General features: G+C 44.7%; 2 protein-coding genes across 2 annotated transcripts; one reads left to right on the top strand and one right to left on the bottom strand.

Annotated features, from left to right (window-relative positions):
- The first annotated feature begins 39 nt into the window (after window positions 1-39).
- Window positions 40-19,729, top strand: LONP1 (lon peptidase 1, mitochondrial). Its single transcript, XM_014884343.2, has 18 exons — window positions 40-449; window positions 2,516-2,604; window positions 2,860-2,979; window positions 4,118-4,346; window positions 4,864-4,925; window positions 5,495-5,624; window positions 6,083-6,166; window positions 7,849-8,069; window positions 9,576-9,714; window positions 10,477-10,655; window positions 12,307-12,394; window positions 13,783-13,905; window positions 14,636-14,752; window positions 15,025-15,165; window positions 15,250-15,415; window positions 16,345-16,553; window positions 17,837-18,001; window positions 19,351-19,729. Exons 1-18 carry the CDS (start codon window positions 66-68, stop codon window positions 19,513-19,515), a joined length of 2,811 nt encoding a protein of 936 aa, XP_014739829.2. The 5' UTR covers window positions 40-65; the 3' UTR covers window positions 19,516-19,729.
- Window positions 19,730-20,841: 1,112 nt separating this feature from the next.
- Window positions 20,842-22,631, bottom strand: RPL36 (ribosomal protein L36). Its single transcript, XM_014884357.2, has 3 exons — window positions 22,417-22,631; window positions 21,541-21,675; window positions 20,842-20,971 (listed from the first exon to the last, which is right to left on the bottom strand). Exons 1-3 carry the CDS (start codon window positions 22,507-22,509, stop codon window positions 20,882-20,884), a joined length of 318 nt encoding a protein of 105 aa, XP_014739843.1. The 5' UTR covers window positions 22,510-22,631; the 3' UTR covers window positions 20,842-20,881.
- Window positions 22,632-25,791: the final 3,160 nt, after the last annotated feature.

Raw genomic sequence — 25,791 nt, 5'->3', positions numbered from 1 at the left:
GCGACCCCGTGTGGGCGGGGCCGGCGCTACCGGGAGGGCGGAAGTGTGGCGCGCGCGCCGACAGCATGGCGGCCGCGCGCTGGTGGCGGCTGTGTGGGCGCTGGCGGCCTGCGGTCACCGGGTCCGCCCTGGGACCTACGCGGCGCCGCCTCTGGGCCCCTGCCGCTGCTGTCCCGGTCCCGCTGGGCTCCGCACCGCCGGCCCGCGCCGCCTTCAGCGCCGGCCCGCGCTGGCACCAGCGCAGCCCCGGCGGTCTGCCGGGGGGCGACTCACTGGAAGGCGGCGGCGAGGACGGTGGCGGCAGCGGCGGTGGAGGGGCGGACAGCGGCGGAGCTGGACCGGTCATAACGGCTTTGACGCCGCTGCTCGTCCCGGAGCATTTCCCCAACGTCCCGCTCATCGCCGTGACGCGCAACCCCGTCTTCCCGCGCTTCATCAAGATCATCGAGGTGAGCTGCCGCCCAGCCCGCGGTCCCGGGGCCGGGGCTCCACCGGGCCGGCCTGGGCCGGAGCTGCCGCTGCTGCGAGGTGCCGGGGCCGCGGGCGGGAGGCGCTCTGGGCTGGCTCGCAGAGCGGCCGGAGGCGGTTCAGGGTTGCGGCCTCGGGCGGGGGTCCCGGGGTGGTATCACACCAGGCCGTGCGAGGGTCACCGGCTGACCCCGCCGCTGGCGGTGCCGCATCTTCGGGCCGCTGTCTTTGCCTTGGCAAGTCCCTTGAACTGCTGAGCAAGGCAGCCGCTTGCGTGACCTCCAACGGGCAGCCTCTGCTCAGCATTTAGCTCGAGCTTTGTAACTGGGTCCTGTCGGGATAGCGGTTCCTTTTGGGCCAGTTGAAGTTTCACAGTTATTGCGTCAGCAGCTCTGCTTCTAACAGAGAAGGTCGGCGATTCACACACACACTCTCGAAGTTCGCTGTCTTCTTTGTGTTCTCCGATGAAGGTTAAGCAAATGTGTCCTTGTTTCGGCGCCGTGGGTTGGTGTCAGAGCACCGAGACTCGTGTTGGTGAAGGCCGCAAGCTGAGAGCTGCAAGGAAAAAGCAGGAATTCGGTGTAGAACAGTGCAGCTGCAGTGGGAGCGGGTGCTGAGGGATGGAGATCGCAGTCACAATTTCAGAGTATGATCTTTTCCCTATGCACCACATAAGGATTTTAAGGGCTATAAATTATATCATTGATGTGTGACTTCAGCTTACAGGCCAGAAATCCTTTTCCTTCTGAAATGAAACCCATTCTGGAACAAGTAGATGTATTTTTGTGCCTCTCTAGTGTATTGCTAGTCTGATTTTGAAGTAAATTTAGTATGAAATAAACCAATATTTTCTTGTTCCAGTAGTATTATTTAGCATAATGTTATTTCTAGTATTATATTATCTGTCTATCTATGTATATAGTATCTAGTATTATCTAGTATATAGTATTTTTCTGCATGTCGAAATCTAATATGCACAGCTTCTAGTGTCTTTATAGATGTGTCAGGGGAAGGAGAAGATTATATATTATTAAGAGCATGCAATCATATGAAACTTATGTATAAAAGTCATCAATTTCAACGTACAGGTCAACAATGTCTCACAGAGTTGTTAAATGTTCTCTCTTATCCTGTGAATTCACTGTGCTGCAGTTTACCTGAAAAGGTCCCTGCAGTGCCTATGGAATTAACTAATTTTCTTCATGTTAATGTCTCTGACATTGGTAAGCATATTTTTGCTAAAAATTGTGCAAAATTAGAATAGGTGTGCCAAGATTAGAATAGGCCAGCAGTGGTGGTATTACTTGTGCTATTCTGTCAGAACCATGCTGGTTGTTCGCAAAGCATTGAGCAGTGCATCTTATGTCCATCACTTGGAAGAACACTCAGTGGTTGGCAGGGTCATGTGACAGCAGAATTCACAAGGAGTTATTTTCTTTAGTCACTGAGGATTCAGCCTGCTGTAATAACTGTTCCAGTGGTGTGTGGCATCTAGAGAGCAGAGGGGAGTAAGAAAGTAAATCAGGAAGAAATACTGGCTGAAACTCAAAGCTGGAACTCAGGCTCGTGGGTGTAGGAGAGAAATTGAGCAGAGAAGGCTTTGGAGAAGAGGATTTTAACTAGAGTTTGCGGGCAGAATTCAGGCAACTGATAGAGAAGGGTGAACTAGCTCCCCATCAGGAGCAGAGAGCTAGGACGTACCAGTATGGAAGGGGAAGGGAACAGTGATAGCAACACGAACTTAAAAAGTACTGTTCAAGTAACTCAGGTTTCTTGCTTGTAAGACTTGTACAGATTAGGTCTAGTTCCTCCCCCAGCCTTTGAGCTTGTCTTATCTTGACTGGGAAGTGACTTGTTCAAAATACTTAAATTTCATGTTTCTCTATCTTTTTTTCAACTTCTATATTAGTGTCCTCTAATGGAGACGACTAGAACAGTACAAGCTCTGACTGCATAATTTAGTTATAGGGTGTCATCATGCCTGGCCTTACACCCTGAGAGTACAAAGATTACAGAAAATTCACCTCTTACATACATGTCGTCCTAGGTAAAAAATAAGAAGCTGGTTGAACTGCTGAGGAGGAAAGTTCGTCTTGCCCAGCCTTATGCTGGTGTTTTTCTTAAAAAGGATGACAAGTAAGTTGTTTCTCTTGATCTTGTTAAAAACCACAAAAATAAGGTGTCCAGGTTGCATTTACACTAAAAGCTATCATTCTAAATGCCCTGCCTTGGATAGCATTGGGTTTGGAAAGGGTGGTAGCAATGGGGATTAAGTATCTTTGCCCCTAAGTCCAGTTTAAAGTTCTGCAACCAGTGATTGTTTTTTTCTTTTTTAATCTGACCTGTTATCTCAAGTTTCTGAATATCTACTCCAATTTTTTTGCTCAATAGCAATGAATCTGATGTGGTGGAGGATCTGAATGAAATATACCACATGGGAACTTTTGTCCAGATTCATGAAATGCAGGATCTCGGAGACAAGTTGCGTATGATAGTCATGGGACATCGAAGGTTGGTTACTTGTACTTCAGTGCATCTCACCGGACTTCTGTATAAACAGAGACATCCCTTATCAGTTTCACCACATACATGCATTTTTTACACAACTTGTGTATGGCAAGTTTTTGCTTTGTCACCATTCCATATCCTGAGTGTCAGGATATTCCAGGTACTGTCACAGCTGTGACAGGTTAGCTGCAGAACAAAAGAGACAGTGCATGTCATTGTCATATCAACTGTGATGTGATCCAAGCAAACATTCATTAAGCTGACATTTAGCAGTTACTTTGACGATTACTGCAGGGTTATGGTGAAAAAAATAAATCTCTGAAACTAATTCAAGCCAATATTTTTGCTTTAAAAAAAAGGGGAGAGGGATCCAGAGCTTTAATTTTGTCTTGCCCTCATAATTTTGCTCCAGAACTGAATTGAAGAAAATATTATTGCTGAAAATCTAGTTTTTGACATTAATGCCAGACATTTTTAACTAAGTTAAGAAATTGTATTTTTAAAAGCATCAGATAAGTAATTTCCATTAGGAGGAAAAATACAAGGACAGAAGCATGGCAGAAGAAACAGATCCAGGGTGGATTTTGCTTTGAAGCATGGCTTTTTTTCCTTCCCCTCACTTTTCTTCACTTGCATTTGTTCTGGCAGCAAAGAATGAGCAGTTCTGTCAAAGCTGAATTTATGTGAGTTGACAAGTCAACTCCTTTTCAAATGAAGTCTTAGACCTCCTGCCGCATTATCAAAGCACAACCATTGATAGCATTTTGGAAATAAGCTACTGATTTGGGGTTACTTGGAATAGAAATATTTCCCTATAACTTGGAAGGGTTTGGTATTTCTAAGGTATAACTTGGGGATTGGTCTTTATATTTGATTGAGACATGGAACCCTGGTCAGTCATGTCCATAGGGACCACACTGAATATCAGATTTGAGGAGCATTTATAGGGAAACACATAGAAAATGAAACTCTTGTATAAAAGCCAAAATAATGAAACATGGTATCTTGCAAATGTGTGTACTCTCCTTTCTAAATTTTAGCTTGTTCAAAATGCACCTTAGACTGTCTCCTTTTCATACTGAAGAGCTGAAATCCCATGTAATGGGGAGATTGATTGTTGTTGGTTTCTTTTGGCTTTCAGGATTCGTATAAACAAGCAACTAGAGGTTGAGCCTGAAGAGCCTGAGAACAAACAAAAAATTAGAAGGAAACAGAAGCGATCTAAGAAGGAGGCTGAAGAGGAGCCTGGAGCAAAGGACCAAGCTGTGGAGTTGGTACTAGATCCTGTAGCTGCTTCCTCGAAGGAAGTTCTCATGGTAGAAGTAGAGAATGTGGTTCATGAAGATTTTCAGATCACAGAAGAGGTTAAAGTAAGTGAATTAGTTTACAAGCTGGGACTTGTTCTGTAGAATTGCACCTACACTTCTTCCTTCAAGGGAAGAGTTCTAAAATCAGGCTCTAATTTCAGGCTGCAGAAACTAGTTCCTTCTTCTCACAGTCACTGCACAGGGGGATTATATGAAAATAAAGAAGTTTCATTATAACAGCTCAGTTCCTTAGAACTGTTGACATTAAAAAGTTGCTGAATGAAGAGGCTGATCTATGCTTAAATCTGTGTGACGACCTCTATCAGAATGCTCGAAGGTGACTTGAGTGTTCAGCCTGATCGTATGTTCTGGCCAAGAGCCAGTCAAGTTCTGTGCATGCAGAAAGCCAGCCTATAGCCCTTGGTACCATTCCTGTGAGCAGGAAGTGCCCCAGCACCAAGAACCATCACAGCCCATCACTGCAGGGAGTGGCTGGAGTCTGGGGAACATCATATTTGTACTGAGATCTTGCCTATCCTTTTCCATTCTTTTGGTGATTAAATTTTTGTTGCATTTATAGGCACTTACTGCAGAAATTGTTAAAACAATCCGGGACATCATTGCCTTGAACCCCTTGTACAGGTATGTCTTTCCCATGCTGCCCTGCTTTGGGAACAGCATGTTCTCAGGCTGGAGCATGCTGACATTCTCTATACCACTTGCCTTTCTGCTGTAATGAAGTAGAGATATTTGCTAAATTGTCACATAGATTTGTGGTTTAGGATGTAAGCTCCATCCATTGTTGAAATCAAAGTTTTGAAAACCTGATGTGCAATTTAGAAACAAGATAGAACGATAAAGTCCTAAGGCACGTCATTGGATCTAAGTGAAACTCACTGCAGTATCATGATCTGATCCATGTCTTACGAGCAGGATAAAAGTTTCGGAATACTGGCACAAAAAGTCCTACATAACTGTTTGGAGAGCATTTCAGATACTTAGTTTTATATATTGGTGATCATTCCTCTAACAAAGTGATTTATCTGTTTGTTACTGAGTATTGATGTAGTCAGATTTCAAAAATAGTTAATTTGCTATGCAGCTGAGCTGTGTTTCATTTTATTGTGCTGTCATAACAAGTAAATGAAGATACTCCATTCCGAATGTAAATTTACAGAGCATTTTGGGTTTTTTTTACCTTTTACTTACAGAGAGTCCGTACTTCAGATGATGCAGGCTGGACAGCGTGTGGTGGATAACCCTATCTATCTGAGTGACATGGGTGCAGCCCTAACAGGGGCCGAGTCACATGAACTTCAAGACATCTTGGAAGAAACCAGTGTAAGATGAAGTTTTAAACTCAAGCAATGAGAATGGAATCAGTACATCTGTTGTATGTCACAATTTCTTTACCAGCCTCAGCACAGAAGAGACTTCAGTGCTACTTTTGATGATACATTAATATCAGTGACTAGATTCCTGTGGAAGGATATAGTAGATCATTAATACTGATGTACTGTGGGTAAATCAGAGTGCTCTGCATCTTGGGCATATAATTTTCTTCATGTGCTGTGGAGTTGCTACATGTTTGTCTTTCCACATCTGCAGGTGCTGTAAAGCTCTTCCAGACAACCTGTTGGAGTTTTTATTCTGTCTTTCTCACTGGGAGGGAGAAAGCACATATATATATATATATATATATATATATATATATATATATATACACACACACACATATATATATGTGTGTTTCTTTACAAGGGTGTGGCATCTCAAAACTAATTTTGTGTCTTTTCCAGATTCCCAAACGGCTTTATAAAGCTCTTTCCCTTCTGAAAAAGGAATATGAACTGAGCAAACTTCAGCAGCGTCTTGGAAGAGAGGTAAGTTTTTTAGAGTAAAAATATCTTGTATATATTTCTGTCGTGTCCACCACTGTGTTGCTTAGTATGGGTACGTGCTCTAAAGGGTACATTATTTAGATTTAAGGTTTTCTGTTCTTCTGTTAGAAATGTGTTTTTCCATTCACATGGTAGAAGTCACAAGACTTGAGGCTATAGCATCTGCTGTTGTGTTCAAGTTGTAATTTCATGCAAGATAAATCTAGAGGTCTGCAGTTTACCAAGCATCTGTGTAACAATATACAGCCTAATACTGTATATAGCATATACTAGTGTAAATAGCACAATGTTATTTCAAACAACCCTCTGCTAACTCCTGTGAACTACAGTAGTTTCTGTCTGTTGTAAAATTTAATCAGAGTACAGTAACTGCATCTAAACGGTAATGAAGTATTTAAAGTACAAATATTTGAGTATACTGAGTCATATTTTATTTGTTAACTCCCAATAACTGAGGCTTTTAGAATTCACATTAAGTGGAAAATGCTTTTGAACCGGGGTTGGAATTTTTGGAGGCTTCTTAAGCAAATTGAACAGATGCAGTCTGTGGGACCAGATATGCATCCAAAGATGGTGAGAGGGCGTATCAATGTCATTGTTATCTTTAAAGCACTGTGGTCATGGGGGAGGTTCCTGGGAAGCAGAAAAAGGTAGATGCCATGCCCATCTCCAAGAAGAAGAATCAGGGAGACTGTAGGTGTGCCAGCTTGCCGCCAGTCCTTGGGAAGATTATGGGGAAAATTCTCCAATAAGTCCTGTACAGGCAAATGAAGAAGGACATGATTTGGAACAGCCAGAATGGATTTTCCAAAAGCAAACTGCCTAATTGCCTTCTCTTATGAGAAGGCCCAGAACACAAAAAGGAAACATGGTTTAATGGTGGGCTTGGCAGTTCTAGCTTAATCGTTGGACTCAACGATCTCAGAGGTCTTTTCCTACCTAAATGATTCTATCATTCTAACAATGACTGTTTTATACCTTGACATTTGCATGGCCTTTGTTGAGGTCATCCGTAATAGTATTTTGACTAAATTGGGATGTTACAGACTGGAAGTATGTAGTGTGAGGTTGGTGAAAAATCTGGCTAGACTAATGGGCAGAAAATGTTGTGGTCAACATGATAAAGTCTACCTTCAGCCAGCTATCCCCTCATGGAGTCAGTAAAAACCTCCTTAAGTTCTGCCAAGAGAAATTCATAGTCCCACACCAGGCCTGGAATAATCAGGATAGACAATAGCTTTACAGAAAAGGACTTGGAAGCCCTGATTTGCAGGAAGCTCACCATGAACTAGCAGAATGTCCTTGTGGCATGCAAGGCCAACTGCATACTGGGCTTCAGTTGCCCTGGTAGGCCGCAGGTAGAAAGTAGTGGTTAGCCCTCTCTGTAAGGAGGTCACATCTGTCTTACTCTGTCCAGCTTTTGGTCTCCCCAGCACCAACAGAACATTGAAGCACTGAATGATGGCTGGTGAAGGCCACCAAGATGTGGAGGATGCTGGAATATGTTTTTAAGTCACTTCTTGTGCTAGAATACACTGCTGATGACTTCCTAGTAGTATTTTCAGTTGCTGGGAACATCATAACTGAGAAGTATTTGGAAGCATTTGATATTAGATGGGCTGTACCAGGAACACATTAGTTACTGTATTTGTTGCTTTGTCTAGGTTGAGGAGAAGATCAAGCAAACACATCGTAAGTATCTTCTTCAAGAGCAGTTGAAGATCATCAAGAAAGAACTAGGTCTGGAAAAAGAGGACAAGGATGCTATAGAAGAGAAATTCCGTGAGCGACTAAAGGAGCTGGTAGTGCCAAAACACGTCATGGATGTGATTGATGAAGAGTTGAACAAGTTGGGCTTGTTGGATAATCACTCCTCAGAATTCAAGTGAGTGCATGGCCATGTCATGCTGTCAGGATTCGTTGGGAGAGTGAAACATCAGTGCAGCTCTGTGAAGCACTTAACCTTCCCCTCTCCCCTCTCTCTCCTCTCTCCCCTTGTAGCATATCATTACATTATAGGATTTTTCTCCAAATTGCCTGTGTTTACTTATGTAGTCTACCTCTTTTGACCATTTGAGGTCTTCTGTCTTCTCTTGCAGTCTGATACTAGAGATATAAAATGTGCAGTTAGTTCCTCATGAAGTGTGTGATGATTCTTTTCCTGCCCTCAGTTTTGGTTCTTCTTGCTTGTACTTTGGTGTCCTCAGTAGATGTGAGAGAAGCTAATACATGACATTGGCTAAACTACCTGGTGGTGGTCCCTGAAGTCTTGGGGCAGGGTTGGAATTGCTAAGGAGTGAATGAATAGTTTATAATGTGTTCTGTGACATGGATTGTCAGAAACTGAAGTTGAATGGAACATTTCTTGTCTGTTGAGTCAGAGTGTGCCATACAATACAGCAGTTGGTATACTCATCAGCTCTCTTAATGTTCTGGGTCTCTGCTTTTAAAAGTATCTTTTACAGAATAAAAGACTGTGTTTGAGGGCAAACATACCTTTGGATGAGCAGAGTCTTGGCAATCGTAGAAAAGACATACTGGGCTTCACAGGCAGCATTACTACCTTTCCCTTTCCTTCAGAGCTGTAACAGTGGTTGCAAGTTTGCAGAGGAAGTACTTGGGAGAAAAAAAACCCCAAAGCTCTGGTGGCATGGCAGTTGCCATCAGGTGAATCCTGAGTACAGACAGGATTCCCACACTTCTGTGTCCATGACTGTGCACAACTTGATAGTTATTGCATTGTGCAGACTTCCCTGTTCAATTGAATTCCTGATCTAAGTGCATAGTTTTAGAGCAGTGAGTAGTGCTTTGACACACCTGTGCTCTCTTCAGTTTGTTTATACTGGTTATCTCTAACTTCCATACTGGCATCATTATCCTAGTCTTAAATCATTCTCTGTAGTGTTGTACATCCAGCTGTTTTTTCTTGCTTCTGAGCCAGGAATCTTTCATCTCTACCATGTCTTAGTTTACTGTGGAGACAGAAAAAATTTCTAGTTTTAAGTTTCATGACCTGATCCAAGCAGTTGATGTGGTGCAGATCATATAAGCAGTCCTGTTCCTTTTCAGACAGGAGCCAGTCCCACACCAAAACAATTGTACAGGAAAGTTGTGTGCAGAAATTTAAGTCTTTTCACAGTATACTGGAGATTCTTTGTTTCAGAAAAGCAGAAGCTATGAAAAAAAGCTTTGTTTTTTTTTTTGTAGGGGAAGGGACAAGGGATTGAAGACTGTGAAAAAGGTTAGCAGTGACTGCCCGAATAGTGATGTTTTCTGCATAGCCTCTCTTCTATGAGTAGTTCATATCCCACTTGTTGTGGATGAGGTTGTTTTGGAAGGTGGTGGAGGAAGACATGAGCTGGTGAATCACTCTCATTTATGTGTTTGTCAGTGTTACACGGAACTACTTGGACTGGCTGACATCCATCCCATGGGGTAAGTGCAGCGAGGAGAACCTGGAGCTGTCCAGAGCCCAAGCAGTTCTGGAGGAGGATCACTATGGAATGGATGATGTCAAGAAGCGAATTCTGGTAAGGCAGGAGTAGGCAGTGTGTCCCATTTCACACTCTGCTTAACATCAGGCATTTTGGATGTGTTTTAGATTGCAGTCTCCATTGAATTGGTGTTAATTCATGCATCAAACAGAAAGCTGCATGAAAGACCCAAATGTTCTGGTGATCAGCTAATGTGCTTAATTACTTGTGGCAGTGAAAGTCGCATTCTCATTTCAAACCACAATATTCTGGTTTACTCTTAATGCTGGGCAAGTAAGTGTCCAAGGGAAGCAGTCTCTGGATGTTTTCCCCACTTGCACAGTGGGGAAAAAATATTTACTGTAAATGTATAACTAGCTGAGGCTTCAGTTCTGAACTGTGATCTTTTGATTCCTCAACAAGTGTGAAATGAAACAAGCTGAACTTAGCACATGGGAGTGATACAGTACGAGATGCTCACATGTAGCTTGAGAGACTCAGGTGAAAACAAGAGAAGCTGGGATAAGAACTAGAACTCTGTCTTCTCATTCCAAGGCGGTAGAGAGAGAGAGACTGCTTCTTCTGGTGAGATGATACAGAGCACAGACAGAACCTGGGGACAACCAAGCATGTAAATAACCAGAGGGAAAACCGATGTATCAGTATTGTGACTTAGCTTCTCCCCTTGCCCTCCCCCAGGTCCTTGGAAGGCCAGTTTCATGTGTGATGCTTGTTTTGTAGTCACTGCTTGACCTCATAACAAATGTGTTTTGGTGACCTTCCCTCCTGTTCAGTGCTGGTGCTTCTTCTGTTCTACAGGAATTTATTGCAGTCAGCCAGCTGCGAGGATCCACCCAGGGGAAGATTTTGTGTTTTTATGGTCCCCCTGGAGTTGGCAAAACCAGTATTGCTCGTTCCATTGCCAGAGCCCTAAACAGAGAGTACTTCCGCTTCAGCGTTGGAGGGATGACTGATGTAGCAGAAATAAAAGGACACAGGTCGGTGTAACTTGAGAAGTTTCTCTATCCAGCAGTTTTTACTAAAGTAAATAGGAACCTAACTGAGGTTGGACAATGTATGTAATTTTCATCTCTGTTTTGCCAACCCTTGGTGACAGGATTTGAGATACAGAAAGAGGTGAAAAAGACAGCAAAGGGTGGAGTCTGGAACATAATTATATTTGTGTTTTTAAGTGCAGTTGCTCAGTGTTTCTTGTGTATTCTCAGCTTTGAAAAGCTGAGTGAGCTACCCAAAACCGTTGGATTGATGCCAAATGCTAATACATGCCTGTCTGTAAATGTCAGAACTAAAGAATGGTGACAGTTTGAACAGGGTCATTTCACATGTGTGTTCAGGTGTGATTGGTGTCCAAATAATCAGGATGGAGGTGCTGCATGAGGAAAACCTGGAAATGAGAACATTCATGGGGAGAACAAGAAGTGAATAAAAAATGGGTAGATCTGAGCCTTCCCTAGGTTTATTTTCCTTCCACATACACAAAATCCTAGAATGATTGGGATTGAAAGTGACCTCTGGAGATTATCTAGACCATTCCCCTGCTAAAGCAGATTCAGCTACAACAGGTTGCACAGGATGGTGTCCACACAAGTTTTGAATGTCTCCAGAGGAATAGATCCCACAGCTTCTCTGGGCAGCTTGTTCCAGGGCTGTACCTTCCTTCAATGTACAGAAATTTCCCCTCATATTCAGGTGGAACTTCCTGTGTTTCAGTTTGTGCCCGTTGCCCTGTGTCCTGTCACTGGGCACCATTGGCAAGAGTCTGGCCCTGTCCTCTTGACACCCACCCTTCAGATATTTTTACAAATTGATAAGATCCCCTTTCGGTCATCCAAAGGCTAACCAGGCGCAGCTCAGTCCCCTATCATCTTCATCGCCCTCCATTGGACCTTCCCCAGCAGTTCCTTGTCTTTCTTGAGCTGGTAAGTCCAGAACTGGACACAACACTCCAGATGTGGCCTCATCAGATTAGAGGAGAGGGTTTGCATCTGAACATAATACCAGTGGTGTTTTCAAACCAGTAAGAGTAGCCATTCTGTGGAGTAAATTGAACCTGCAGGGCTCTGCCCTACACAGAAGCAGAGATAAATATTTTCTGTGTTTTTCAATGTGCTCTGTTCTGTGCCTCTTGGCCTTCACTCTGCTGTTACCCTCTTTGCTTCTGCTTGTTTCTGGATACCAGAAACGATCTCTATCAGGAAGATTATGTTTTGCTATTAACAGTTTATTCCTTTAGTATCTTTTGATTTATACTGGTGTTTTTGTCACTATCAAGTGAGGAAGTGAAATGTTACCTCTTCTAACATTTCTTACTCAAAGCCCATGAAAATTCAAACACCTCTATTCTCAGCCTAACCTCTTTGCTTTTCTCTAATTGAGAAGTGGTTTAAACTAAAGATAAAAGCTGTAGTCCAGAAGCATTTCACCAAAATTAATGGCAGTTCTTCACTAGAAAGAGACTAGGTGGGTCTTGGTGCTTAATATGGTGATGGAGGATGCTTTTGATAGATGTTGAAGAAATGAAGACTTGTTTCCCAGCAGGATATACTTGTTCTGTCAGCTGTGTGGTGCATGCTCTGATACATGCTGTGCTTTTCAATGGTTCCCTAAATACAATCTCTGGTAAAACAGGAGGACATATGTTGGAGCAATGCCAGGAAAAATCATCCAATGTCTGAAGAAGACGAAGACAGAGAATCCGCTTATACTGATTGATGAGGTGAAGTATTTGGTCTTTCGTCTAAGTTTTACTCTTTAAACACTGTCAATATGTGATCCCCGTAGAAAAGGTGAAGCAGTAACTCTTCTAAAAATCCCAGGTTCTTTCTGTTCATATGAGGTTGGGCTCTGAAATTCTCTGGCTGACACTGATATACTTATATGCTTTGTTTTCTCTCCTTATAACATACTCCAGCTTTAAAATTCTAGTTGTGTTCTTCTGATTAAATTACAGCTGTTTGGATCCTAATGGACCTGTCTGGATATCCAGAGTTTCCATAGTTCTTGTGTTTCCTACATAGGTGGGGGCATGTCACTGTGCACAAATCCACTGTTACCTGTTTGATTATTAGCAAGAGTTACTCTCCCAGTAGGTCTAAAGCAGGACTCTAAGGAATAAATGCTTACAGTCAATTTGTGGTCTGATTTGAGAATAAATGAGTCAGGACTACCAGTCTAATGCTTTGTGGAAAAGGAAATAAGGACAGGATATAAAGCAGGTGTTCAGAATAGACTGAATGCCATTCTGGCCTTCTTGACATACTTCGGAAGGACCAACAGCAGATTCTTGGAAATGGTATGGGGGACCAATAAACCGTCATCTGTTGAAGTGTGATGTGACCAATGAGTATTGTGATTTGAAAGGTAGTGGAACCTGTAGGTTATGGTACTTGAGTGGTGTTGGCCCTGCCTTGGCTGTAGCAGCAAATTTCATTAAGGCCATCCAGTCAACACTACTCCTAAGGGAGAAGAAGCAGTGGCCCTATTTGTATCCTCATGGGAGTTCACAATGCTGGAAGAATCAATGATCTTGGCCATGGTCCTGGGCAGCTGGCTCTAGTGGCTGTATGTGAGCAGTGGGGTCAGATTTCAGTTGGTCAAGATGACTTCAGGAAGTCCCCATGAGCCTCAATCAACTTATGACTGTGACAACAGCCCAGGTCACCAGTCTGGCTCTGCTCGGATAGCTGTGTGTAGGCTTTTTACACCTTGGGCAAAGAAAGGAGAGTGTCTGAGCTTGCACATTAGGGAAGTGATTTAAGCTAGCACTCCAGTCCTCTCACTGTGAAGTGTTCTGGTCTGTGCGTATAGCTTATCTCAGTTTGAGTAGTAGCCCACTAGTAGTAGTGCTTTTCGTTGTAGCACATTGCCTGAGACTTCAGAGTGATTTTCTGCAACGCTCAGAAGTCCTGTGTCTTCTCAGGTGTGTCATGTGCTCACACAGGAAGGTAGTGGGGACTTGGATGAGTGCAGAGAAAAGTAGTAGACTGGTATTCGATGTTAATGAATACTCAGGAAGATTTTCAGATTGAGCCTTGAAATAAATATTGCTTGAGAATTTATCATGGTAGGAAACTTCTTAGAGTATTAAATTCTTTTCTCCCACAGGTAGATAAAATAGGAAGAGGCTATCAAGGGGACCCATCTTCAGCCCTTCTAGAACTATTGGATCCAGAACAGAACTCTAACTTCTTGGATCATTATCTTGATGTTCCTGTGGATTTGTCAAAGGTATTTCTCTTTTCTGCAGAGGTTGCAGAGCCAGAATGCATGAATGTGTATCAATGCAGAGATTTCCTGTCCATGAAAAGATGATGACATTTTATTCAGTTGGAAAGTCAGATGGAGCGTAAATATACACAGCTGTCTCTACAGGAATTGACTTTAATTGAAGTGTCTGTACATGAAAGAACATGATCACCAGCATATGTCCTGTAGCCCTAACTCCCTGTAAAGCCAGGGACAAACAGATGTGTGGTCTCCACTAGAAAAGGCAAGAGTTTTCCTGTATATGATGATTGGCAGAGCTGCTGTCAAGGGAAGTGGCCTAATGCTGGTATGAAGCTTTTGAAACTGGTCATCTTTACACACTGTTGCATTTTTTGTGCAGCTGACATAATTTGCAGTATTGACATATTAGGAATAGGTATACTGGGTCATTCTGTGCCAGTTTCCTAGAAGTTGAAGAACTTCTGAGTGAGATCTAGATCTCCCATGGTCCTTACCAATCCATTCCAATTTCCCAGCTTGTGCATTGTGTATTTCTAAACATTTATTTTGGGGGTAGGGAACGTGCTATTACATAGTTCTAAAATCCAAATTTTTATTAAAAACTAATTCCACATAGAGGGTGATCTTGCTCTAGCCTTTCAGACAGAGAAACGCAGGACTTAGGAACTAGTACTTGGAGTAAAGCAGCAGTTTAATGAAAGTTTTTAATAGGATCTTTTAATGCTTCCAGGTACTTTTTATTTGTACTGCCAATGTAACAGAAACCATTCCAGAGCCACTGCGGGATAGAATGGAAGTGATCAATGTGTCAGGATATGTAGCAGAAGAGAAACTTGCAATTGCAGAGGTAAGAGAAATCACTGTTGTGCTGGTAAATTTTTTTTTTGCAGATTTAGGCTTTCATATTTACATCCAGCTGTGTCAAAAAAAAATTAGGCACATGGTATTTTGGACAGAGTTCCTTTGATTTGAACACATAATTAAAGTAATTCCAGTGTTCCATAGGCTGTGGACACCAGAAAGCAGCATTAAGCTAACAGCAGAAAGTTGAGTGAATTGGAACCACTAGGCTTTTGTCACAAATACTAAGAGAAGGATGTGGGGGATTATTTCTTTCAGAGATACTTGGTCCCTCAAGCACGAGTTCTGTGTGGATTGGATGAAAACAAAGCTCAAATTACATCGGATGTCCTGACTGTTCTCATCAAGCAGTACTGCAGAGAGAGTGGGGTGAGGAATCTGCAGAAACAAGTAGAAAAGGTGAGGGAAAGTTATGTGTAACTGTGACACTGTGCATCAGCCATCTCAGCTTTTTCTACAGCAATAAATTACTATCTCACCCAGGTATTGAGGAAATCTGCCTATAAAATTGTGAGTGGAGAAGCGGAGACAGTCCAAGTAACACCTGAAAACCTGCAGGACTTTGTAGGAAAGCCCATCTTCACTGTGGATCGCATGTATGAAACCACTCCCCCAGGAGTGGTGATGGGTCTGGCCTGGACAGCTATGGGTGAGACAAAATTAATTTTGGGTTAATATCTACATTTCTGTGTAATTTTCAAAAACTGAATGTAATAGTCAAACAGAACTAAGTCCAGTGACGTTCTTCTACAGGCACCAGTAAAAGGAACTTCCTTTGGCCTTTTTAGATCCTGAATACTACTTCCTTGAAGAAGGGAGCCTTTCTTACGCCCTTATGCAGGCTCATCTTAGCTTAGGGCCACATGTTTTCTCTTTGAGCTCCTTATCTTATACAAATTACATACATTAGGAACGAGCAGCAGGAGGTGCCACTGTGACACATGGCACAGCTGAGGAATGCTGTGGCTTGTCAGTGATGTGCAATACTGACTTGGCTTCTGGTGTTGAGGGTATAGGTGTTCCAGCACTCTGTGGAGTGAGTGCAGTTGGCTGCTTACTGTTCCTTGGATTACTCCCCTAGTAACTTGGGGGATTTTATGTGCACTACGGGTTGGAAGTACAGCACACAGCAAAGGAGATGACCTCTTCATACTCAAATTGACCTTGGGTAGAATTAAAGTAGTTAAGAGGGAAATTATCAGTATAGTGGAGAAGGTAAATAGATACCTGGTACTGGAGAACTGAAGTAGCTAAAAGTGTTTTATGAACTCAGCTTACTCTCTGGAGGAAACAAAGAACACGAAACCATTATAAGAACTTGGTTATTTCCGTTAAATATAGGTTGCATCTGTGTTCCTAGAAGGCAAAGTCCAAAAAAGCAATGAATGGAGACTGTTGAGATTTCTAGCTGGCCTTCCTGAAGGTATTTAAGGAACAGGTTTCAGCTGCTCTCTACTCAAGGACTAGCGTCTCGTCAGAGAGGAGCAGTTCCGAATGCCTCACAAAACTTCTGCATCACCAAAACCATCTGGTTTAATTTTCCTGTAACTTTTTCTCAGATGTTGTTTTCTTTTTTAGGAGGTTCCACTCTGTTTATTGAAACATCCTTGAGGCGACCCAAAGACAAGGAGATCAAGGATGGGTCACTTGAAGTAACAGGGCAACTGGGAGATGTAATGAAAGAGAGTGCCAAAATTGCATACACATTTGCAAGAGCCTTTCTGATGCAGAAGGACGCCAACAATGACTTTCTTATGTCTTCTCATATCCACTTGCATGTGCCAGAGGTAAACTGATGCAGAGTTCACAAGAGCATGCACAGCAGCCTGGCTGGTTTGCTCCCGTAGATGTAAAGCTGGAAGGCGCATCGTTTGTCTACATGTTGTGCAGAATGCCCTCTTCTATCAGTAAAACCCAGGAATGAAGACATTTTCTTCAGGCTTTTGTGAAGGTCTTCTTATGAGCCATGTTTCCATTCCTTTCTAGAGCAAGCATGTGCAAGAATACAGGGGCTTGGATAATTTTTCCAAGAAACCTAAGCTTTTGTTGTAGCTGTTGGCCCTGTTATGCAGGTGGGGAAACCATGACATAGAGAAATTATTTGGATAAATGCTTGGATGAAGTTACAAGGGCATCAAAACTTACGTCTCTGTGTTACCAGGCCTTCTTAATGGCTTCAAGTAATTTACACATAATTGAAAATACTACTCCCGATCTCTGTACCAGGTTTCCTAGTCCTTGTAATGGCACTGATTGCATTTGTCCAATATTTGGGCTGAAAATAAATGCACACAGTGCTCAGAATGGCTCACATGCTGTGTGACAAGCTTTGGGCAGGTGCTCTACTGAAGACAGATTTTGAGCTGTGATTGTGCCCCAGCTTTACTTCTGGACTGCTGAGTGCTCTATGTGCAATGTCTGCTGCAGCTTGCTTTGTGTCTGTCCAGGTACTGCATGTTGTCTGTGAATTAATTTCTTGAAAGACAAGAAAACAGCAGATGTGATCTCTGTCTCTGCTCCCTCTCAAATATTGATTTCCTCTGCTCTTACCTCAAAGAGGTTTGATCTCAGATAAATCCAGACTGTCACTAGACAGGCTTGGATTTTTGTGGGACTTTATATACTGATCTTTTCTGCCTTGAATGATTTTTGGTATTGTCCTCCACTACTTTGTGACGCTTGACACTCTCCCCCTTGTCATGTTGACCTCTGTTCCTTGTTTCCGTGGTTGACTTAGGTCTAACAAAGAGCTTCAAAGTGTTTGTGCTCTTTTTTTCCCACTGATGTTGCTTACGCAAAGACCTGAGCCATTGAGTATGGTGAGTATGGTGGTGGCATCAGGCCAGAAACCATATTATGGTCTCATGGATTATTCCTCGTGAACAAGGTGGGGAATATGACAGTTGTTAATACATTAGCTAATTCAAATAGCAAGATTCCATCATTCACACATGCAAAAACCTTTGTGAGGCTTCATGAAACGTGGACAATGTTAAAACAACGACAAGGGTATTGTCTGGCTATGCTGCTTCTTGAATGAGCAGGAGGGTTGCTCTGTTTTTTTAAACAGGGAGCAACCCCGAAGGATGGACCAAGCGCGGGATGTACCATAGTAACAGCTCTGCTGTCCCTGGCCATGAATTGCCCAGTGAGGCAGAACGTAGCCATGACTGGAGAGGTGTCATTGACTGGAAAAATTCTTCCTGTTGGTGGAATCAAGGAGAAGACTATTGCGGTAAGAGCTCTTGTCTCTGTGCATTGTCCACAGGAGAGCCCTGGGCTGGGCTCAGTGGGGACAGGGACAGCCAGAGGGGTTGCTCCTTGAACTAAGAGAGGCAGATTGCATTCCATACACAGGTTGGAAAAGCCTGCAAGGGAACACGGGGATCTTGGCTGTGTCTCTGGCTGTGAGGAAAGGGATGGGACCCCAGGCTTTGTACCAGGGCATCTGTGTTGGCCTAGCTCAATTCCACCTACACTGGCAGAATTGAAGGTGACTGACAGCTTTAACTGGCTGTCAGAGCTGTCTGCTCTGTCAGATTACCACAGTTCGGTCACCTGTGCTGTGTTGAATTGCCTATTTCAGGAGGGTGTCCAGTGGAAATTTGACATGATCTCTAAGGTAGATGCTTAAAATCAAGGCTCTGATCCCTAATTCCAGTGTGCATTTGTCTGGCATTTTATACAGGTGTCTGTTTTAGATAAAAGTTACTTAGATTTAGCGTCTTGTATTTTTGGTTTAATCCCTTTGCAGTTTTCAGAATTCCTTTCCAAGCGTTCAGTCTCTCTCTACTTCTCACCTGCACAATTCTGGCCTATATAAGCCTCGCAGCACGTACATTTTTCTGTCAAGAATGTTATCAGGTCTTTCTCCATTGAGCTGGGGCTTCACATCAGTGTTCTGTCCCCAGATATATTTGGGCTGCAGCCTTGTGCAGTGTGATTTCTTTTCCTTGTATGACTTAAAAATGAGTAGTTGTTTGTAGCAGTCAGTACAGGACTAACCTGTGCTATGGCACTGACTGGCTGCACTGCCAGGAGTGTGAGTGGCCACAGGTTTTAACACAGGATCACCCCTAAAGCGATGGGTACAGATCTGTGCTGGGAGGGGCAGCTCTGCTTTCCATGCTCCTTCCAGGGAAGGGGTCCCTATCAAAAGATTCTATAGAATCGTGCCAAGGGTATTGATGGGGTAGGCTGGTCTGACAAGCTGTTTAACTCTTGCTTTCATCCTAGGCTTTATCCTCACCCAAGCTGGAACAGATACTTAAACCCTGTAAATAGTATGAATGTTCTAAACAATCCCCTGAGCTGCTAACATAGACCAGCTAAAATGCCTCCCCCAGTCTGTCTCTGCAGCTGAGATGGCACTGGAGAGTATGTGTTTGGGGCTTGAAGGGGGATGCTTCACCCTGGTGATACCAGGAATTCATGTCAGGAATGCCCTGGGTGCTCTCCAAGTAAGAGAGTAAAGCTGGATCATGCTCCAAAATAACTGCTTTTACTTTCAGAAATGAGGAAGGGTGTTTCTGGTACATGGAAGGATTCCTAGGACTTGACAGCCCAACTTTTTCTCCCCCACAGGCGAAAAGGGCAGGTGTTACCTGCATCATTCTGCCATCAGAGAACAAAAAGGATTATTATGACCTTGCTGGATTTATTACAGAAGGACTGGAAGTGCATTTTGTGGAGCATTACAAAGAGGTATTTGACATAGCATTTCCACAGCTGGATCTCACTGGAGGATGACACACTGTCATCCCTGATGGCTGGAAGGTGTTTTGTCCCTAAGCACTCGGCCCCCGCCTAGAGATGGGTGACTGTGGGCAATCCTGAAGTGGGACATGAAGCTATTGCTGCTGCGCAGCTGCCAGAACGAATTATGGCTCTGTTAGAATAAAGTATTTCTCAGTCTTTAATACTGAATTATGATCTACAATAAAGGATTTCCAATTTTGCCAAAGGAATGGTCATGTTATCAGCCACCAGCAGTAGAGCTAGTCTGGTCTCTTCTCACTGGAGATATTTCAGCTATTTCACTGTAATTTTCTGTATGGCTTGTGAAAAAGTACTGAACAGTACACCCAGAGCTAGGCTGAGGTACAGCTGTTATTTCTGATGTGGTAGAAGGCAAGTAGCTCTCAGAATCTCTCTCTGCTTAGAAACCTGGGCTAGGCTGAAAGGACACTAAGATAGTTCAGCACAGCTGGTACATTCAGCAGATAAAGGGGCATGGTTCTCCAGGTTCAGTCACCAGATTAATACCACCAGAAAGAGCTCCACGTTTAAAGAGAGCAGAGCCAAACAGCAACATGCTCAGTATCACCAATCAGCAGCACTATGCTGCACCACAGATGGCCTGTGCCTCTGCAACAGCTGTATCTTATTCTGGGAGTGAGAAAAGGAATTAAATGTCTTGACATGACTGTTGTACATCAGTAAACGCAGACCTGGGGGCTGGAAAATTTGAATACTTCATCTTCCAATCAACACTAAGAAAAAATTAATTTAAAGAGGGGAAGAGTAATAGCATGAAGTCTAGTTGAAAAGTACTTTCTCAGCCAAGAACAGCTCATCTCACAGCAAGGAAGCCCTTAGGGGAGAATAAAAAATCCAGCTACCGAAGTGTCCAGGGAGCTCTTGTTGACTCCAGGTGTCTTTCATGACTTGCTAACACAGTGCAGAAAACAGGCCTGAATAGAGGGTACAAAGGGAGACACAGGAGCAGGCTACACTGCATGAGGAATGGGCTGATGTACCCTGGGGAAAAAGTGCAAAGTAGTTCCTATTTTCAACAGCTATTTTTGCCCACCTCACTTCCCTCCTACCACCATCTAGGTCTAGAGACAGACTAGGAGGTGAAAGGCATTATTTCAGAGATTTCCATGTCCTGAGGCTGCACGCAGTCATACAGCATTTGTCTCTAGAGTAAGTCACAGCAGCACCAGTTTCAGCATCTCCAGCTGCAGGTCCAATAAACCACTGACCCTTGATGGCTGAAGTTCAGGACCTCGTCAGCATCCACTGCAGCACACACTGAAGTGTAGGCGTACCAAGAACACTCACTACCCTAGCTTTGGGAGAAAGGACTTTATTGTGTTGCAGCCTGTGGAACTCAATCCTTCTTTGCAGCAGCTTTCCTCATGGCTGCCAGGACGTTACTGAGTTCCTCCCGCTTCCTCTTGGCCCGAATGTGAGTGCCAACCTGCGGGGAGAGAGCAGAGCTGTCAGTCTTTACCAGCGCAGACTGGATAGACTGAGACTGCTGCAGGCATCACTTCCGTCACACCTCAGAACCAGGCAGCATAGTAAAGTCCTAGAAAGATGGACTCAACCTCCAGCCAGGAGTTTGCCATCATGTCTCAGTAGTACCTCAGCACAGCTTTTTGAGACACCAAAGGGGCTGCTTTCAGCTCTCATAACCATTACAACTCAAGGAACCTCATTTGAAGTCCCCTGCTTAATGGCATCCAACCTCCATCACTGCTACTCTAATCTTCCCCACACTACACATGCAAACCACTGAAAAACAGCATGACAAGCCTATATCCTTCAGCTTGGGGTCTTTTTGGCAAAGTACCTTTGCATCCATCTCCTGCTCTCCCACCCACTCGAAGGAGCATTTTCTCTACTCCATCATATTACACCAGTAACTTCCAAAACAAATGAAAAATATAAAGGTAATTAATTTAAAAAACCCGAATATTCCTAGGGGAGGGCAGAAAAAAGAAAACTGACATAGTTTCTGCCATCATTCTTTGTTGATTGACCCACCCGCTTCTTGATGAACTTCAGAGCACGTTTGTCCTTGGACACTTTCAGCAACTCCATTGCACGTCGCTCATAGGGTGCAAAGCCACAGACTTCTCTGATCATGTCTCGCACAAACTTGGTGTGTTTGGTCAGGCGCTGTGGGAAAGGAGGGAGAACGCAGGTTACAAAGCACCACACGCAGATTGATGCAGCAGAGTCTGCAAGGGGCTATGGCAGACTCAGCTAGGCCTCAAAACCAGCCCATGCTGTTGGCATGCCCCAAGAAGACTTGATCCCTGGCAGATCCTGCGGAGTGCCGGTTCTGTGTTCAGGTTCGAGTCCGGATGTGTCACACACTGGCATGGACTAGCATTTTTGGAAAAAGCAGGACCATGAGCTACCAAGGGTTTGCACTATAACACACGTTGGACGCCACAACTACACACAGCATTTAATAAGAGTGAGTAATAGGCCCAGATGCATTCGTGTCCTATCGGCATCTATCGGACCTGGATAGCTCCTAGTAAGGACATTTCGGGCAGTTTTGTGGGAGATTGCCTGTTGTTACCAAGAGAAACAAAACAGGAGAGACTCTAGACGGCACACAGCTTTCAGTCACCCGCTGCCTTTCCCGGTTGAGCCCACCGGCCCGCCCGGCTCCGGTCTATCGAGCCCCGCCCGCCCCGCAGTCACGAGCAGCGCGCGGGTTCTGAGCCCTCCCGTCCCCCCACAGCGAAAGCGCCGAGCCGCGGCCCCGCGGGACGGGGCCGGAGGCAATGGGCGGCTCAGCGCCGGACACACGAACACATCCGCACTGCGCACCGGGGGCAGCGAGCCCCTTCGCCCCCGCGAGAGGCGGGCACGGGGCACCGCGCGCCAGCAGAGTCTCATACTCACCCCGCGGCGGCGACACTGTCGGGGCTTGGACACGTTCTTGGTCACCTTGTAGCCTTTGTTAAGGCCGACGGCCATGGGGTAGCGGATGGCCATGGCTGCGGCGCCTGGGCCCGATGGATGCGGATGGACACAGAACCGACCAGCCTCACCTACGCCGCACCGATGGCGCCGCACCGGAAGGAATGAACGCACACCGGACACCGGGAGGGGCCATTTCCGGCGGCAGGCGGGGTCGAGGGTGCGCAAGGGAAAGGACGAGGGAGATGGCGGCCCCTAGCGGCACGGCCTGTGTGCTATGAGAGGCTGGGGGAATCACCCCGCAGTGGGGTCACTGTGGATGTGAGGGGACAGCGGGGACCAGGCGGGATCACCCCGCGGTGGGGGGTCCGGCAGAATTGCTGGTTCCTCTCAGCTGCGTCCGGGGTGCTCCGAGTGCCCGCCCCACGGGGCAGCGCAGCCTCGCACTTACAGACTTTTTCCCCGTAAATTATAATTTTGGTATCGCTTGACCAGGATGTGATGACGTTTGACAGACAAACCTGAAGGAACAGATTAAACGATTTTGTTGGACTAAAAGGTACTGGATTTTCTTACCTCTGAAAGAGAGCTGAGGTGAACATGTGCAGCTCAGCTGTTTTTTTGCTTTCAAAGACAATTCTGTTTAATTTGTTGAAATGGAAAATACTGACTTGAAATTTAAAATCTTGGATTTTGAAACAAATTACAGAATTTTACATCCTGCTGTAGAACTCGTCTTTGCACGGCTAGTTCCTATCATCCCAGGGCAGCGGACCCAGCTCACCCACTCCGAGCTGCTAGACTCTGTCACCCCCTCATGGCACAGATTCCAACAGTGATAAATGTTCGTGGCTTAGACGGTGGGACAGGTCTGACTCCGATGTGTTTCTCCACAGGAGGGCAGAATATGAACAGGAGTCCGCAGGGTGGGGGTGACTGTCCTACACAGGCAGAAGGAAGTGCCTTTCTGAAATATTTCGTAGTGTTTCTGAAAGTCAACAAAAAAAAATTATGAATACCAATTTTGTTGTCAATCTGCACTTCTAAAATCAACACGAGTTTGATAACCATCATCTACTGAGAACTATCTCATGGGACAGCTAGCTAAAGGTCTCCCCATCCCAACAAGCTCTGGGTCCCTCACAGGAGGAGCTGCCGCAGCCCGGGGCTGGAGGAGGCGTCACCTCTCCTGTCGCCTTTCGTGCCACTGCCGATGTGCATGGAGCTGCCTTAGAGTGGCTGCTCACTCACCTCTGGGAGTGCCGAAGAAGGGCCCTTACCTGCTCTGGCCCTGTGACTTCATCACATACAAGTGGCCCTAAAATAAACACTTGCCTGGAAGAGGAGGAGGTGGCACCTGCTGCTTCCCTCTGCCTGGTCTGTGAGCACCAACCCTCCAGCAGTATCTGCGTGGAGCTGTTCCCTCTCACACTCTGCCTATTGCTACCTTCCCCTCAGGACATTTTTCCATTAATGCAGAAACATGATCTACAGTTCCCAAACTCCCCATAGGTTTCTCATCATTTGACCTTCCTATGCTGCACTGGGCACCCCTCAAACCTTGCCTTTTCCCAATATAATATTTTCTTGCCTCCTATCATTGTCTGCACAAGTCCCTAATAGAAAATCCAGGTTTTCAATTTCCAGAAGCTTTTGCCCCATTCCAACATTGCTAAATTCTTTCTTCCACATGCCCGACATTTGGAAATGGTTTGCATCTCAGCTGAATCTTTGGATTCTGCATTACATCTCTTCATTCTTTGCCTTATTACTTTCCTAGAGGTGTTACAAGTAAGGTGTTACCCATCAGGTGAGCCCGAGGACACGGAGGCAGAAAAAAGGTAGGTAATGTACAGGAAGCCTTGGGATTGGAGCTGAATCCAAAGCTGGAACTGACTGGCTCTGCTGAGATGAGCATAGAGGGCTCAGTGGACCATAAATAGGCTGAACATCTGCAGTGTGTCCTGACTGCTGCAGGGATGTCCCGGGCTGCATGGACAGACGCACCTGGCAGGGACCAGGAAGGGGTTGCTTCCTTTGCCTGGCACTCATTAGATCACACCAGTGGTGCTGTGTTCATGCCTTGCAATGTAAGAAAAGCTTTGATACACTGGAGTAAGTTCAGAGGAAAGCCATGAAGATGTCTGAGGCCTGAAGCATGAGCAGCAGTGGAAGGAATGAGCCTTTTTCAGCCTGGAGAAGAAGTAGAAGTGAGCTGAGGTAGATGTAAAACAGCCACCTGAATTTCTGATTGATCAATATAGAACAAGTATTGGAGTGATCCATCCCAGTGTTGAGCGAGTAACAGGAGACCATACTCACTGAGTGGAAACTTCTGGATCATGTTTAAATACAAAAGTTAAGAATGTGTGGGTTGAAAGCAGCATCAAAACTACCCAAGAGACATACACAGACATTGCATGGACATCAGGAATAGAACTGGAAAAGCTAGAGTTCCTCTTGGCCTCCCTGAAAACCAAGGAAAGAAGGAAAAGTGCAGCACCTTACCCTCCCCAGTCTGCTCCAGATTTATGAAGAGAGCCTTCAGAAGGTTAGAATTGTTCTTTTTTTTTTTTCTCAAGGATTTTTCTCCCATCTGTTGCTAAGATACAGTAATTACTGGTACTTAAAGAGACAAAAAGAAGTGACCAAGGTGGGAGGAAGAGTGCAGCTGCACTCTTTTAGCCAGTCGAGCTGCTCCTATAGCTGCCACTGCATCCAGCTTGTTACTGTTTTCTCCTACAATAAGTGAGGCTTTTGCTCGTACGAGCAGCCTTCCTGTCTTATCCCTTCTTGGCCAAGGCCTTGCAAGATGCAGGTATTTGCATTTGCCGAGATCTAGACCTAGTTTTCTGCTAGATGTCTTCCAGGAGACAGCATGGGTCGCCCTGTAAGCCAGCAGCCCAAAGGAGGCTGGTAAAGGCTGGTCATAGGGAAGGCAGGCAGGAGACAGGCTCAGCCTCATGCCTAAATCCAGAGGCTACTGACTTATGTTAATTAAGAAAATAGGCATAGCAACCAATGTGAAAGAACTTCAGCACCATTCCCATAGGTAGCCAGAGGCTTTTGCTTTGAGCTGAAAGGGTGTTGCTCTCAGTGTCTGGTTTCTTCTTGTCTTTCAAACCAAAACACTTCTGGAAGTGCTCCTTCCTCAGTGTATCCTGGCTGTCCTGCTTCAGGCCTCTGCATCTCAAACAGCTGAAAGCCTCACTCACTTCTGCAGGCTCAGGGCTGTGTGGTTCTGCCCTGTGCTTCACATGTCCATGCACTTGGTGTTTCCCCAAGTGGTGAAGCCTCTCTGTCATCCAGGAAATAATTACTCACAACAGCAACCAGCAAAAATCTCTGCATAGAGTT

Source organism: Sturnus vulgaris, chromosome 26 (genome assembly GCF_052056855.1).
Source record: "Sturnus vulgaris isolate bStuVul1 chromosome 26, bStuVul1.hap1, whole genome shotgun sequence".
Classification (NCBI taxonomy): domain Eukaryota; kingdom Metazoa; phylum Chordata; class Aves; order Passeriformes; family Sturnidae; genus Sturnus; species Sturnus vulgaris.
Note: the sequence above shows the minus strand (reverse complement) of the source record. Positions and strands in the feature narration are given on the sequence as shown.